At 42.2% G+C, this 17,216-nt stretch overlaps 3 protein-coding genes, 1 long non-coding RNA gene and 1 other non-coding gene across 5 annotated transcripts in view; 2 read left to right on the top strand and 3 right to left on the bottom strand.

The window, feature by feature from the left end:
- Positions 1-17,216, bottom strand: part of LOC148680790 (uncharacterized) — a 796,717-nt gene that overhangs the window by 266,220 nt on the left and 513,281 nt on the right. The window lies entirely within an intron of this gene.
- LOC148680812 (uncharacterized) overlaps positions 1-17,216 on the top strand; it is a 451,921-nt gene that overhangs the window by 67,822 nt on the left and 366,883 nt on the right. The gene's annotated exons all lie outside the window — the stretch shown is intronic.
- The window catches only part of LOC148680839 (uncharacterized), a 785,675-nt gene that overhangs the window by 643,619 nt on the left and 124,840 nt on the right, over positions 1-17,216 (bottom strand). The gene's annotated exons all lie outside the window — the stretch shown is intronic.
- On the top strand, positions 4,235-4,316 carry trnaf-aaa (transfer RNA phenylalanine (anticodon AAA)). Its single transcript has one exon. It is a non-coding gene; the product is annotated as a tRNA-Phe (tRNA).
- LOC148680846 (uncharacterized) lies at positions 4,469-16,338 on the bottom strand. Its single transcript, XM_088650725.1, has 4 exons — positions 16,299-16,338; positions 15,416-15,565; positions 7,226-7,977; positions 4,469-5,845 (listed from the first exon to the last, which is right to left on the bottom strand). Exons 2-4 carry the CDS (start codon positions 15,498-15,500, stop codon positions 5,807-5,809), a joined length of 876 nt encoding a protein of 291 aa, XP_088506851.1. The 5' UTR covers positions 15,501-15,565; positions 16,299-16,338; the 3' UTR covers positions 4,469-5,806.

The following is a 17,216-nucleotide window of genomic DNA, read 5'->3' as shown; positions in this document are numbered from 1 at the left end:
ATATAAACTATATAATATACAATAAATAAAAACAATACAATATATATTTATTTATTATGCACGTATAATATATTAAAACAATACTATATATAAATATATTTATTTATTATACACATTATATAAAAACAATACTCTATATATATATTTATTTTTATATACACAATATATTAAACAATAATATAAATAAATAATAAAATGCAAGAGTGGGGGCACGTAATATATAAAATATAGTATTTAAGCAATGTATAAAATGCTATTTTTTTAAGAAATATAAATATATTTTTACTTAAAATGCACACAAATATTAAATAAGTACACACAAGACAAAATAAGAGTGGGCCTATAAGTGCCACTTTAAAATGCTTAATATCAACACACAAAAATTAAATAAAATGAGAGAGAGAGAGAGTACCCATGTAACATTTACAAAAATATATACAGCAATTTGTCCTTTATTCTGGAGCTGGAGTTTGTCCTTTATTTTGCTGGCGCTGTTCTGCCAACCAGTCCTCTAAGGATTTGCCATTTGAAGTTTGCAGGCAAAATGTGGCATTACCAAATCGGCTATGGCCAAACTCCTTAGTCTTTGGTTGCCCACATTTGCTGCAAACATTAAAAGTAACCGCACGCACATACTTCCTTTTGTGGACTCCACTTTCCTTCTCCTGTTCCCGTCTGCGCCTGTTCCTCTGGGCGTAACGGGACACAGCAAGGCAAAGGAAGCTGCATATCTGCCACAGCAATTGGATCAAGTGGAGTCAGTCCCTGAGTGAGTACACTCATTTCCTGATCCTTTTGCCTCCGTTGAAACCTGATAATAAATGATATGTATTATTCATATATTTTAATTTATAAGTATTCAGGTAATTTAAAGAAAATAATGTGCTTTGCTTACCACTGAATACGCGTCTTCTGGTTTAGCTCAAAAAGCTGGATCACTGTTTCATCCATCAGCCTGCGACTGCCAAGCACCAGATCCCGGATGTGGTGGTAATCGGTCAGTATTTTAGACCACCTGGGCGTGCGAACATCAGCCTTCTTGGAAGTGGACTTGTGTACGGCACACAGCTTTGTACAAATGGCCTCAACCAAGCGGCTGGTGGTAGGCCACTGTGCTGGACCCCCAGGATGTCCAATCAGATAGCGCTTGACGCTCTCCACACCTGGAGTGACTCCGGAGCGCTTCGGTGCCTTAAAGCGCCCATGTGTCAGCTGAGGCTGATGTCGAGGCTGGTAGTTGATGCGCTGTTTATCAACATCCAGGAGAGCTGTCCACAGCTGAATGGCCTCTGTCACCTGCAGGTCAGTGAGGTAAGGAGCCTCACGAAGACCTACCAAATAAGCAGCCAGATCCTGCACCTTGTCCCACCCAGCAATGCCATCAGGTCCAATGACTACTTCCTGGTAAATACAGAATAAATTTAGTATATGTGGAATAAAAAAAGACTAAATCATATTAAGTTCTTAATATATCTTACCTGAGTCTCAACAGAGAGACTGTCTCCAGACTTGGATGGCTGTGACGGCACTGAGGGGGCTGGGCTAGGAAGCTGTCCTTCTCCACCAGCTGATGTGGACGGCTCAGCCAGTGATGCTGGGGACTGAGGCAGAGGCGAAGATGAGGGGCTGTTTCTGAGATCACGGCAGGGGTCATCCTCAAACAGCACTGGAACTGTGATGTCCTTCATGATCTCCTCAAACCCGTCATCTTGTAGATCCTCGTCATCAACTTCCTCCACCAGCCTGTCTTCCTCCTCTGGGTTCTGGAGCACCGGAGTCAGGGTTTTGCCGGTCTGGCTGTAAAGGTGCTCCATTCCCAGCAATTCACCTTAAAAAAATAAAACAATAAAAAAAACATATATTAAATAAAACTAATGATAAAATAAACATTTAGATTACCATTTTGTGTAGTACATTAAAAGCTTAATGAATAACTTCTATAACAACTAATTAATGGATTTCTTGCCTGTATATGCTTTAGGAGGGTGATAGCGGTTCTCACAGGGCTTGCGTCCTGAGACATATCTTTTGGTGGACAATGAGCATTGTGTTTTTCCTCTCTCTCTTCCTGCAGGTAACTGTGTCCACCTGGTAGCAATTATTGGATCTTTCTAGAGAGGAGAGAGAGTATTTAACCTGAGCTGCACTTCAAACCAGTGTTGGTGGTGTCAAGTGCAGTGGCTGAGCTTTTCTCCAAATTCAGACCTGACTCATGAGGTGAACGGATCAATTCTTTTTCCGTCTCTAAATGCGTATGATTGGCCCATGATGAACGAGTGACTCAGACGCGATAGAGGACTCAAGAGATGAACGGATCAATTCTTTTTCCAGTTCTAAACGTGTATGATTGGCGCGTGAGGAACGAATGACTCAAACCCGATAGAGGACTCAAGAGATGAACGGATCAATTCTTTTTTTCGGCTCTAAACGCGTATTATTGGCCCGTGAGAAACGAATGACTCAGACCCGATAGAGGACTCGAGAGATGAACGGATCAAATATTTTTCCTGCTCTAAACGCGTATGATTGGCCCGTAATGAACGAGTGACTCAGACCCGATAGAGGACTCGAGAGGTGAACGGATCAAATCTTTTTCGGCTCTAAACGCATATGATTGGTTTCTGCCTTTCCCCGATGAACGACACGAAATGTGATGAAGACTTTAAATAACGATACCACCTGCACAAATGTACGCACGCGCAAATGAACAAATCACTCCCTGAGAGGACTTGTAGTTCCCAAATCATATTGAAGATTCGTTTAAAATGAAAGAAATGTTCATGATCGACCCATTACTAAACCTGGTTAGATACCTGCTCCAGTCGGGGATTGAACCTTGTGATCTACCCAAAGTGTTATTTATGGACATATTTCTTGAACCAGTACTGTTATATATGCATTGAGTAGTTTCTGGTGGGCAAAAAATACAAAATATAACCTTAATTTCGCTTCTTTCTTTCTCAATTTCTCAAATTTTCTTATTTTTCTTGTGCTTTTTTCTTCCCCTTCCAAAAAAGACTATCGTTCCCCAGCTTTAGCGGAGTCAGTAGAGGGTCCAGGGTTCAAGTTCGTGTTCGGGCATGAGAGACTCTTTGTGGAGCCACAGCTTTTGCCGTTGAGCTATCGCTTGCTGAAAGTTTCATCTGAATGCACAACACGTGTACTAGGCATGAGGACATGGGAGAACAGGCAGTCTTGTAGTCATGGCTGAGTGGTTAAGGCGATCGACTAGATATCTGTTGGGGTATTCTCCCGCAGGTTCAAGTCCTGCCAGCTATACCCACATCCTGTTCCTTTTTAAAATTGCAGCAGTCATCAATTGTTTGCATTTCCATTGTTTCTTGGGAAAAGCGTTGTGCTGGTAGGAGGAGAAAAACAACAGTGTGCTCTCACTGAAGAGAAAGGGGCATATCACATGGAGGAACATACCACACAAGAGCCACAGCGGCTGTCCTGTAGCTCGCTGTGATTGTTTAGTGGTAAGTGCTCTGCATTGTGGCTGCAGCAACCCTGCTTCAAATCCGTGTTATGGCATGTTTTTCAAGGCGACATTGGTGTTGCACTCTGTGTTGCCATCCATAATCTCCAGTCTCCTTTTAGTGCAGGCTGTGCTAATGGCACATCCTGAATGTTTACGTTTCCTAAAGTGTGGAGGACTAGGGATTCGATATAAGAGAAATAGGATCTTTGATGGCAGCATGCTGTGTAGATAAGTACTGATCAAGTCATGCTTCTAAGGCATGGAAGGAATCTTTTCAATTGTTGAGTGTCCATTCATTGCCACAACAGCAGAAAGACCTTCTGCAGTTATCATTGATCTCTTTAATGTCTCCTACATGACATGGAGTCCAAACTATTGTGTTGTACTGATGTCTACACCTACAACAACCATAAACCCAAATTCAAAGTAACCTGTCGTGTTTTAGCAACATCTACACCAACCATAAGCTTAAACCTCATCTCACTGTAAACTTTAGTGTACTGTGAAGGTGTGCGCCAACCACAACCCTAAAAATTGCCTACTTGAAAATTACTGTTGTGGAGCCTGGATAGCTCATTCGGTAGAACATCAGACTTTTAATCTGAGGGTCCAGAGTTTAAGTCCCTGTTCGGGCGTGTAAGGCTCATTTTGTGGAGCCACAGCTTTTGCCGTTGAGCTATCGCTTGATTAAAGTTTCAACTGGATGCACAATACATGTACTACACATAAAGACATGGCAGTTCAGTCAGTCTTGTAGTCATGGCCGAGTGGTTAAGGCGATGGACTAAAAATCTATTGGGGTCTCCCCGTGCATGTTCGAATCCTGCCGACTACGTCCTCTCCCTTTTTAAAATTGCAGCAGTTATCAATTGTTTCTTGGGAAAAGCGTTGTTCTTGTAGGAGGAGAAAAACAACAGCGTTCTATCTGAACAGAAAGGGGGCTGTGAGATAGCCCAGCGGTAAGGCACGAGGACACAGGAAAATTAAGGCCAGTTAATATTTATTAAACTTAAACAAACCAATAATCCAACATAAAAACTAGTTGGAAAACAAATTGAGGTCAACAAAAATATAACAGAAATTCAGGAAGTCTGAACACAACCAAACTGACCTACCAAATGAAACAACTACAGAGTATTTATACACAAACGGTGGATCCACTTAAACAACATAGGTGAAACAATAAAACATAACAATTATAAATATAATATTTCAAATCAAACTAATTCTAAATTAAAGACATTTACAAAATACAAGACATAATTACTCAAAATAAACAAATTATTTAAATTAAACAAACAAGTAATATAAAAAGACATATTCAAAGTAAACTTTCCCCCCCTTATCATTGCGGCACATTGGTTCCGCCACGCGGGATCACCCGGACATAAATCTTTGACGCACACACAGGAACCAGCCCTTTGCCAGTAAACATGACGGCCGATCCAGCGGACCACAGCATCATCCTCCACTGCACCCTCCGGTAACTTTAACTCAACAAAAATAACCATAAGTAAACAGAAATAACAGAAACAGTACTAATGTAAACTAGAATGTGTGCACTCCAAACCAGTAAACAATGTACCGAAACTGAAAGAAATTGTGACATGTAATATTTGGAACTTATTTTATAAATAAAGATATGAAATAAAGAGAAGTTGTCAGTCTCTATTACTTAAAGTTTTTATGGATGTTATGCCTGTTTGTATGTGTGTAGTTGAGCAAGGTGCGCGCTTGTCAGCTAGTGAAGGAGCAGGAGAGTATTGTTTGGGTCTGAGCGAATGTGCGCGTTTGAGCGAATGTGCGTGTATGTGTAAGCGCGTGTGTCTAAGTGAATGCGTGTGTGTTTGTGTGTGTCTGAGCGAATGTGTGCGTGTGTTTGTTACCCTCAGTCTTGTGTGGCCATATGACAGGTCATCACATGATTAGAGTAATTAAATGGTTTAAAGTTATTTGAAAGGTTGAAACAAAATCTGTTATCTTGTTATTTTTAAATCAACAGGAGCGGTTTAAATCAAGATTGGCAAATTTGCATCAACATCACCAAGACTGCTTTAACCGCTTTAACGAAGCAGAAAGTGAATTAAGACAAAAGACTTGCCTACAAAAATCAAAGCATTGTGAGTATTTAACCTAATTTATATATCATTATTTAAACCTACCACAAACTGCCATTTGGAGGTTTAATGGTGCATTTTCTTTTGAATTTTATATATTCATTCTAATCTTCATACTCTCCTGAACAGCGTTCATCACCTGCAACAGCAACACTCACATCATCTCCATCCTGTCCTGAGCAACCTACATCATGTGCAACTGCAACACTCATGACATCTTCATACTCTCCTGAGCAGCGTTCATCACCTGCAACAGCAACACTCACATCATCTCAATCCTGTCCTGAGCAACCTGCATCATGTGCAACTGCAACACTCATGACATCTTCATACTCTCCTGAGCAGCGTTTATCACCTGCAACAGCAACACTCAAAACATTCTGTTCAGCAAAGAGTCTATAATGAATTCTGTTTTGATTCTCCTTTTACTCTTACTTCATAAAAACATTTTACTACATGAAAAAAAAAAGTTAACGGTACAATTTTTCCATTGTGTTTTATTTGTTCTGGTCAGTGTATACATAATGCAACTTTGAAAATAGGTAATTACTGATTTATATTTAACCCATTTAATTAACTTTTTATAGTTTTCTTGTGATTGGCTAAAACATTCATTTAGATTTAGAAGTTTTGAGTGATTAAGGCAGACATTTTAAATATGCAAGCTTTTATTGAGCAATGTTGTTCTATAGATTTTAGATATTTCTTTAGGTAGTTTTGCCCAGATTAGTTTTGAATTAGGAAACTCAAGGTATCAGCACCAAATTATCTACTAATGAACGGGTCTGGATTGGATCCGGATAAGCTACTTCATCAATGGGTTCGGGTCTAGATTGGATCCGGGCCGGATGAGCTAGTCTATCAGCGGGTCTGGATCGGATCTGCGCCGGATGAGCTACTCTATTAACGGGTCCGGATCGGATCCGGATGAAGAGCTTTATTAGCGGATACGGGTAACGTCTGAAATGGGTCCGGAACGGATACAGAATTCTTATCCGTTCCGGATCCGTTGCGCTGTGCAAGTAGACTCCAGTACAGACCCATTTGCGGACCCGTTTCTGTTGCGGATCATGTAATACCTCCGGCGCGGATCTGTTCCGGAGTCATTTTGCTATCTGGAAAACCTTTAGGCAGCAGTAAGCCTCACAAATACTTAAAATTGATTGACTTAAACTGCTTGAACTTTATTAAAACTGTAAGCACTAATATATTGTGTTAACTACACTTTGTTCATTTTGTGCTTTTGTTCCTTTGTTTATTGGTCTTAAAGATAAGCCTGCTGTGAAAAAATAGTTTCTCTGAGATTATGTGTTATGTAATCTTGTTAAAATTTATTTCTTAAAATAAAAGTTAGAAAAAAAGTATCGTTCGAAACCCGTATCGAATTCAGGGTATCGGTATCGAACAGTTTAGAACAATACCCAGCCCTAGTCAAGTGATGTGATTTTGCAGGTCAGAGTTCACCAAGCTTGAACTTTGCAACGCAGAGAACTGCGAAACTTGATGCACAAACTTGGTTTCCGGTCTGACGCATTCACGTGCGTATGAATGGAAGTCTATGGGGAGAAAAGTCTAGTGTGACCGCAGCTTAAGTGCAAGTGAATAGTTTCTCTCCAGTGTGGCTCACCATGTGTAAATTAAAGGACGATGATCGGCTGAAACTCTTCCCACACTGAGGGCATGTGAATGGTTTCTCTCCAGTGTGGATACTCATGTGTCTATTAAAGTTTGATGATTGGCTGAAACTCTTCCCACAATGAGTGCATGTGAATGGTTTCTCTCCAGTGTGGATCTTCATGTGTTGATTAAAATTTGATGATTGGCTGAAACTCTTCCCACACTGAGAGCATGTGAATGGTTTCTCTCCAGTGTGGATCCTCATGTGTTTATTAAAGTTTGATGATTGGCTGAAACTCTTCCCACAGTGAGTGCATGTGAATGGTTTCTCTCCAGTGTGGATCCTCATGTGTTTATTAAAGTTTGATGATTGGCTGAAACTCTTCCCACAGTAAGTGCATGTGAATGGTTTCTCTCCAGTGTGGATCCTCATGTGATGATTAAAGTGTGCTAATTGGCTGAAACTATTCCCACACTGAGTGCAAGTAAATGGTTTCTCTCCAGTGTGGATACTTATGTGTTGATTAAGGTGTGATGAGCAGCTGAAACTCTTCCCACACTGAGTGCATGTGAATGGTTTCTCTCCAGTGTGGATCCTCATGTGAATCTTAAGAATGTCTTTTCTTCCAAAACTCTTTCCACACTGAGTGCAGGTGAAACAATTATTGTCTCTCCTTTTAAAATCAGTCTGTAAATGAGTTTTTTCCTCAATTTTGACATGATGTTCCTCCTCTTTACTCCTCTCCTTCTCTTCAATTAGGTCTGAAAAAAAAAAAAAAACATTAGTTTTCATTAAGTCTTAAAAACTCTTATCAAAAGCTGAAAAGTGAAAAGACACTGGAAACGTTCGAGGTGACAGAAGTTACCCTTCGTTCCCCAAGGAGGGGAACGGAAGTGCTATAAGTGGATTTGATCTTGGGAAAATCCACGTATGGGAGGATTCGGTTCAGAAGCCGCTTGTCTGAAAGTGTATTGAACGGGCCAATGAAAGCAATGAATTGGCAGCGTAAGCTTGCGCAGGTGTGCTTCATTGCCAATTATCCCAGCATATAAGCACACCTGGAGCGAGCAAACGCCATACTTTTAAGCTGAAGAGACTTTCTAACAGCTAACGGACAGTCATTATGGCGACGGAGTATAGCACTTCCGTTCCCCTCCTCGGGGAACAAAGTTTTACTTCTGTAACCTCGAATGTTCCCCTGCGGTTAGGGAACTTTAGTGCTATACAGTGGATTTGATCTTTGGGAAAATCCACGTATGGGAGAACTATGAAAAACGCCATAATGACTGCACCTTACCAACGCCCCCGATGAGGGGATAGTCAAGCAAGCGTGACGCACACACATCATGGGAGGCGCGGTCTTCCAACGTGTCCCTGGCCCTAATTTATCTCCCTTCAACAGAAGTTTTACGGATTTAGATATATTTTTTGGGAAGTCGTGTGCGTCTAGATGATTCTAGGAAAATACGACAGTACGTTGGGAAGCGTGCAATCCCGATAGGGAGGATGCTGCGGAGGCCATCCGCTACCCAAGGGGGGAGATAAAATGGCAGAATTACATATGGACTAGCCCTAAGAAGGGGGAGTGTGCATAGACAAAGAGGTTAGCGGAGAGGGAAGACACGGGTCCACCCAGAGGGGGGACTTAACCGTGGCGGAATAAGCATAGTCACCTAGTGGGGATCACGCATAGCAGACACCTATACCCAAGATGCGGGCTGACCAGCGGGCAGACCAACAACGTAGTGGGCCAGCAAGTGACTCCTCTGCTGAGTCAGTGCTGGGGTCCACGGAGGAATCTGCAGGGCTCACCTGACGGGGAACTTTACTGACAGATAAAAGGGCACACGTATCTCTATGTTAGGGACAATGGCGCAGCAAGCGTGTTTCAACACCCTACTGAGTTGTTTCCTCAATCACCAAAGGGTTGCCTAATACCCTTGAGGAAACCGGCTCCACTCGCAGATTGTAAAACCTTGCAAATGTGTTGGGTGTCGCCCAGCCCGCAGCTCTACAAATGTCTGTTAGAGAGGCGCCGCGTGCACAAGCCCAAGAGGATGCAACGCGCCGAGTGGAGTGTGCACGCACTCCCGGGGGACACGGCTCACCTCTGCTCGAATAAGCGAGTGAAATGGCATCCACAATCCAGTGGGATAATCCACTTCCCTGCTGCCGACCGCCATAACAGACAAAGAGCTGCTCAGATGATCTAAAGTGCTGAGTACGGTCCACATAAATGTGCAGCGCGTGAACTGGACACAGTAAGGAAAGGGCTGGGTCTGCCTCCTCCGGGGGCAGCGCTTGCAGGTTCACTACCTGATCTTTAAAGGGGGTGGTAGGAACCTTGGGCACATAACCCGGGCGGGGTCTCAGGATAACGTGAGAGTAATCCGGCCCGAATTCCAGGCACGAGTCACTGACCGAAAATGCCTCCAGGTCCTCGACCCTCTTGATGGAGGCCAACGCGACCAGCAGAGCTGTCTTCAGTGACAGAAATCTTAGAGATACTGAATCGAGTGGCTCAAAGGGATCTGCGCGTAAACTTGTGAGAACGAGGGCGAGATCCCAAGAGGGCATGAGAGGGGGCGGGATGGATTAATTCGCCTAAGACCTCTGAGGAACCGGATGATGAGGTTGTGCTTTCCCATGATGCCGCCAGCTACCGTGTTATGATAAGCGGAGATGGCCGCCACGTAAACCTTGAGAGTGGAGGGTGACAGCCTGCTGTCCAGCTTCTCTTGGAGAAAAGAGAGCACAACACTGATCTGGCAATTTCTGAGGTCTTCTCTGCGAGAGACACACCATGTAGTGAATAGACTCCGATTCAGGGCGTAGGGGCACCTCGTGGAGGGGGCACTAGCCTGAGTGATGGTATTAACCACGGCACTCGGTAGGTTACCCAAGTCTTCCTCACGTCTAGGGACTACACGTGGAGGTTCCAAAGATCGGGGCGAGGGTGCCAGATGGTGCCCTGTCGGCTAATGGCTGCCTGCTTTCGAGGTGTACGGCGCGCCCGGGGGCGGGGCAGCACTCGTTGGCGGGCGCCCTCGGCGAGGAACAGTGGAGGTGGATGGCTCGGAGGGCGGAGCGCGCTTACGACCGCGCCGATAGATGACATTACCCATCGCATCCGACTGCTCTTTCACCGCCTTGAGTTCCTGGGTGAATTCACCGACGGTGTCGCCGAACAGGCCAGCCTGGGATATGGGCGAGTCTAGAAAGCGAACTTTGTCATTATTGCGCATATCGGCCAGGTCTAGCCAGAGGTGGCGTTCCTGAACCACAAGTGTAAACATCGTCCATCCCCAGTGCACACACGGCGGACTTAGTAGTCCGAAGAGCATAGTCGGTTGTGGTGCGCAGCTCATGTAGTAAGCCTGGGTTAGACCCGCCCTCGTGCAGCTCGGCCAGCGCCTGCGCTTGGTAGCGCTGGTAGGTGGCCATCGCGTGCAAGGCGGAAGCAGCCTTATAAGCTCTGGCTCCGAGGGAGGCAGACAACCTACAGGCTTTGAACAGGAGACGGGGCGGACCCCGCCACGTAGGGGCGCCACGCGGACAAAGATTGACCGCGATAGCGCGTTCCACTGACGGAATCGCCTCATACCCCTTGGCAGCTCCGCCATCAAGGGCGGAGGGACACGCAGCATGGGCTGAGAAAGTTGCCCTCCAAGACTGCGTGAGCCTACTGTGCACTTCCGGGAAGAAGGGGACCAGAGGCTTCGAAGGCTTCGCCTTCTGGTCCTCCACGTAGCACCCACCTAGTCGGTCCGGCCGTGGAGATGGGGGATGAACCAGCTCCAACCCCACGGCCGAAGCAGCCCTGGAAAGCACGGCTAACATGTCCGCTTCAGGATCCATTTTGACGGCGCTCACCTGCCCGGAGGCAATCTTAGCTGTGCAACGGTCATGGCATCGCAGTGACGACATGAACTGCCCGCGAGCACCACATTAACATGCTGGACCCCCAAACATGTAATGCAGTGATCGTGTCCATCATCCGGAGCCAGGAAACCCCGGCAACCAGAAACGCACAGTCGGAGCGCCATCCTGAAAAGGACGTGCTGCATGACTGTGTTGCTCTTTTAGGAAAGTTTACAACAATACGCACCGCTCTGGAGGACCGGACCCAGCTCGACCGTCTGCCGCCGCGAAAACCCACTCTGGACCGGGAGACACTCGTTCGCTCTTAAGTCGCTGAACCAGCAAGAGGAACCCTCATCGACTCGATCAGAAAGTCTCTGAAGCGAAAAGGATGGCGTTTGCTCGCTCCAGGTGTGCTTATATCCTGGGATAATTGGCAATGAAGCACACCTGCGCAAGCTTACGCTGCCAATTCATTGCTTTCATTGGCCCGTTCAATACTCTTTGAGACAAGCGGCTTTTGAACCGAATCCTCCCATACGTGGATTTTCCCAAGATCAAATCCACTTATAGCACTGAAGTTCCCCAACCGAAGGGAAACATTGGCTACACACACTGTAATTTTGATGCATATTAATGTAAAATAAATCAAATATTTTGTTCGGTCTATTAACGTGTACACATTTAAGCATATTGAATTCATCTTTATTTATCTAGTGCTTTTATAAGTTAAACTGTGTCAAAGCCGCTTAACATAGAAGTTTTAGTAAATTGAAACTGTCTGTCCAGTTTTCAGAGTTTTTACATAATTGATTATAAAAGTCATTTTGGTCACATTGATAAGACACAGATTTGAAAGCTGTAAATGCCCTGTTTTTTACTTGTATATATTCATAATTACAACAAAATGTTTTTTCTAAAATTTGTAATGTTGACAAGGAAACTTATTCATTCTGTGCTTGACTGGTAAACGCATCAGAAAAAAAAAAGTTTGGGGGTAACAGCTGAACAAACTGCTGAATATTTGCCTCGCAGACATGAGACATACCTGTACAGCATCTACATAAAGGCTGGAATGTGCACCTTTCCCCCCTTGTGTGCTGTTGGGTTCATCCATTCTGGGGTGATTTTAAGGCTTAATTTGGCCAAAACTTTCTGTGTTTCAGCAAAAGGACTGATATTTGGGGACATCTTATTTTGGACATATATTGGGAAAATGCTTTGAAAAAAAAAAACTCAGTACACTCTGTATATTGCAAAGCCATGACCGCAAATAATCATGCATTTATGATTGTTGGTGTTTTCTGTGATGACAGTCAACATTGTTTAATTGGTCTCCACCCATGGGACGGCAGAAAGGAAATGGGTGAGAGTATAAAGGAAGAGGAGAGTTGAAGAGGGCAGCATTATGTGGTGTGTGGAAGAAAGTGTGCTGTTCTGAAATCATTAGCATTTTTTTTTCATTTGAATTATAAGTGCTGAAAGTTTTGTATGGAAGTTTTTTCCTAACAAAATTAAAATGAAAATTCAAATGCTTAAAAGATCAAATGATAAATCAAATACTCAAACTATAAATCAAATCCTCAAACTGACATCGCAAATGATAAATCAAATCCTCAAACTGACATCGTAAATGGTGAATCAAAATGCTCAAACTATAAATGAAATCCTTAAACCGACATCGCAAATGGTGAATCAAATGCTCAAACAACTCCGCAAATGGTGAATCAAATCCTCAAACAGACATCGCAAATGATAAATCAAATGCAATTGAGGTGTCAATCAACCAGCATAGGCGGAGATTTACGGCGGAAGAGTTTGTTGTTGACAACTACCGGTAGCTCTATGACTTTTTCAAGGAGTTCAGATTTGGGTGCTGTTTTTGCTCCTAGCTTGAAGTAATCAATTACAGAACATTACTTTGATAATTTTATTATAGCATATTATAAATGAAATCCAAACATTGTAGTATAATATTAAGTAGGGGTCTGAAGAGATGCCAACTCCACGATACAAGATGAGACGCACGATTGGGTTCAGGGGAACGAGACAAGTCGATATTTTTACACTACTTTAAAGAAATTCTTAATGATGAGACATATTCATGGAATAGTCTTCAAATATATGAATGGAAAATAGATTTTTATAAAAATTAAAAAAAAATTTAATCACAAATTGCAGAACAATTAAGGTGTTTGTTTTATACTTGTAATGAAGTCCTACACAATGGTAATAGATTAATTACGGCGTTTAAAAATCTGTTCTGCACTTTACATTTTACATTTACATTTAGTCATTTAGCAGACGCTTTTATCCAAAGCGACTTACAAATGAGGACAAGGAAGCAATTTACACAACTAAGAGCAACAATGAATAAGTACTAAAGGCAAGTTTCAGGTCTGTAAAGTCTAAGAAGGGAAGTGTTAGTAGTAGTTTTTTTTTTTTGTACAATTAGTGTGATATTCAAAGAGGCAATTGCAGCTTAGGAAGTGAAGTGGAGACTAAATAGTTGAGTTTTTAGTCGTTTCTTGAAAATAGCGAGTGACTCTGCTGTTCTGATGCAGTTAGGGAGTTCATTCGACCAACTTGGCAGATTGTGCGTGAGCGTTCGCGAAAGTGATTTTTTCCCTCTTTGGGATGGAACCACGAGGCGACGTTCATTCACAGAACGCAAGTTTCTGGAGGGCACATAGATCTGCAGAAGTGAGTGCAGATAAGAAGGTGCTAGGCCAGAAGTCACTTTGTAGGCAAACATCAGAGTTTTGAATTTGATGCGAGCAGCAACTGGCAGCCAGTGCAAACGGACTAGCAGCGGAGTGACGTGTGCTCGTTTAGGTTCATTGAAGACAACTCGTGCTGCTGCATTCTGGAGCAGCTGAAGAGGCTTGATAGAGTTAGCTGGAAGCCCAGCTAGTAGAGAGTTGCAGTAATCCAGTTTGGAGAGAACAAGAGCTTGAACAAGGAGTTGAGCTGCATGTTCAGATAAGAAGGGTCGGATCTTTCTGATGTTATAGAGTGCAAATCTGCACGATCGAGCAGTTCTAGAAATGTGGTCAGAGAAGTTTAGTTGGTCATCAATCGTTACTCCAAGGCTTTTCACCATTTTGGATGCAGTAATGGTTGCCCCATCCATCTGGATTGAAAAGTTATGGTGTAGAGTCGGGTTGGCAGAAACTACAAGCATTTCCGTTTTTGCGAGGTTCAGCTGAAGATGATGATCTTTCATCCAGTGTGAAATATCCAACAGGCAGGCTGAGATACGAGCTGGAACCGAGGGATCATCAGGATGAAAAGAGAGGTATAGCTGGGTGTCATCAGCATAGCAGTGGTAGGAGAATCCATGTCTCTGGATGACTGGTCCTAGAGATGATGTGTAGATGGAGAAGAGAAGTGGCCCAAGAACAGAGCCTTGAGGTACCCCAGTGTTTAGATGCTGTAGGTTGGACACCTCTCCCCTCCAAGACACCCTGAATGACCTGTCAGAGAGGTAAGATCTAAACCATTGTATAACAGTGCCCGCAACGCCCAGTGACTCAAGCGTAGATAGCAGGATCTGGTGGTTGACAGTGTCAAAAGCAGCTGACAAGTCCAGCAAAATGAGGACTGATGATTTAGAGTCTTACTAAAGCAGCTTTCAGCACATCTCGCTCCGGTGAGAAAATAAAGCGGTGACTTTACACCCACACGGCCAACCGAGTGACATGCATCACAGAGGCCATGAGAGGGGTCTGGCTGCAGACCTGGTGCAGTGCAATCTGGGCTACATCCAATGCTTTTAATGGGCTCACCTAACCCCACCCCTAACCGTCACAGTCACTAGCTCCATTTAAGTGCATTGTGTCTGACATTGCATCGCTGAGTGATGCAATCTCAGCTTGCATCATAAAGGCTGCATCCAGATACTACTGGAGGCCAGCCTTGCAGGTGTATGCAAAGCACTTGATTTGCGGTTCAAATTCAATCCTGCTTCCAATCTTCAATGCTAAATTCACCCTCACGGTCAAGACAACTTTTTATCTTAATTTTACCGATTTAATCTCACGAGAACTCGTGACACCCTTAATATTAAGAGTTAATTTTAAGCTTGCTCGCGGCCCACCTGCAGGATTGCTGAGGCCCACTTGTAATAAGAGACTAATTATACATAAAAGAATGACAAATGACACAAGAACAAGAAAGAAACTGATTCCTGTCTTTCAATGAGTGCTTATGTGCGTTTAGGAGAACTAGGCAGCACACTCAGGGCTGCAAGATGGATTTAATTTAGTATTCTTATTATTAAAATATATCTGAATGAGGATCAAATTAATGAGTTGGTGTTTGAGAATGAAAATTAACCTGTTTGTTCCTGCAGATCTTCCTGTTTGACTGTGAATGTTTCTTCAATCTTCACATCTTCACTCTCCTCTTTAATAAACGCCATCTTTATAACAGTGTGGAGATCAGTCGCTCAAGCAGAAGTTTTTCTCTGTCTTTGGACACTTTATCCTGTTTAATATGAACAAAACAATAAAAATGTCCTGTTTAAAATTAATAAAACAATGAACAGAAACAAAATAACTTCTCTTCAACACTTGCTTCAACAGTTTCTTTATATGAGAGTAATTAACAAAAAGAAATCAGGTACGTCCATGCATAGAGGTAAAGTTGGTTTTATATTCGCACATTCAGACTTTCTCCTTAATAATATAATTTCATAAAAGTATTATTTGCAACCTCTAAATAGTGAAATCATATTAGCACTCAATGACTATCAAAGTACAACAATGTTCACAGTCAAATAAACAATGTTGTTTCAGACTTTCTCCTTAATAATATAATTTCATAATAGTATTATTTGCTAACTCTAAATAGCGAAATCATATTAGCACTCAATGATTATAATGACAAAGTACAACATTGGTCACAGTGAATTAAACAGTATTAATGTTGTTTTCAAGCCACACTTTTATGCTAATTTCGATCGAATATTCAAAGTAACAGTAAACAATATAGAGACTTCTAAATGAACGAATGTGCGAATATAAAACCACCTTTACCTCTATTATTCAAACAATAACCCTCATTACTGTAAGTAAAATAATACTGCACAGTATAAAGTGTTAAAATAATGTTGTCAACAGCAGCATTACGCATTAACAGCATAATTTAGCATCGGATGAAAAAAAGCCTGAAACTTTAATCAATCGCTTTATATAAGTGTAAACGCTTTAAAACAAACCTTTCTCCATCTGAATCCAGCGCAAGAGCGGCGCCGACTTATGAAGTCACACCACGCCAAAATAAAAGTCTTTTATTTTGTTTTTCTTTTCTTGCCACTTGCTGTTGCAGTCATGACTTATTGATACATTTCTCCCTCCTTTTCCATTTTCTCTCCCCCTCTCTCTCTCACTCACATACACACACAAACACACACACACACACACACACACACATATATATATATATATATATATATATATATATATATATATATATATATATATATATATATATATATATATATATATATTCAGTGTTGTGCAAGTTACTTCCAAACTGTAATACATTACAGATTACTGTTATTTAAATGTAATCCCTTACCTTACAATATTACTGTCTCAGAATTGTAATATGTTAAATTACTCTTATATTACTTCTTAGTTACTTTTACCAAAATAACTACAGAATTAGAACTTAACATTATAAAATTATAATGTTCTATAATGAGCATTTTACATCCAGTAGAAAGTGATTTGATGTAGCAGAATGACTGACCTCTCCAGGCTACTAACAATATAGTATATAATTGGCAATGTGATGGCTCAAGACAATGCAAGAAAGGATGACAGCCAGAATCAAAAATGATCTGTTAAAAGTATGGTAGAGGTAAAGTGATTATCTGGCAATATCTGTGAATGGCTTGGCTATATTCATATTACACACAACAGGCCGATATGTAAACTCCAATGCCATGACAAAATGCAGATTTTGTTTCTTTTCTTATTGTTGCCATTATTGTATTTACTTTACATTCAAGTGGTTTACAACACAAAACCGTCCTGCACAAAGTGAGCATGATGAGCTGTTTCTCATTCTTTCTAATGTTTGTGCACCGATTTCCTGTTTGTGGACAAAACTGCTTGCGAGCTCTCACATA

The sequence above is a fragment of the Danio rerio genome, chromosome 4 (assembly GCF_052040795.2).
Source record: "Danio rerio strain M-AB ecotype USA chromosome 4, GRCz13ab, whole genome shotgun sequence".
NCBI classification, from domain to species: Eukaryota; Metazoa; Chordata; class Actinopteri; order Cypriniformes; family Danionidae; genus Danio; species Danio rerio.
This window is presented reverse-complemented; position numbering and strand designations above follow the sequence as displayed.

Bases quoted from the DNA above. Each gene is read 5' to 3' on its own strand.
- LOC148680846 (XM_088650725.1), bottom strand. From the start codon at position 15,500: ATGGCGTTTATTAAAGAGGAGAGTGAAGATGTGAAGATTGAAGAAACA. The intron at 7,978-15,415 runs GTTAATTTTCAT...TTTTTTTTTCAG, and splicing joins AGATCTGCAGGAACAAACAG to ACCTAATTGAAGAGAAGGAG. The intron at 5,846-7,225 runs GTGAGCCACACT...TTGCTGTTGCAG, and splicing joins CGTCCTTTAATTTACACATG to GTGATGAACGCTGCTCAGGA.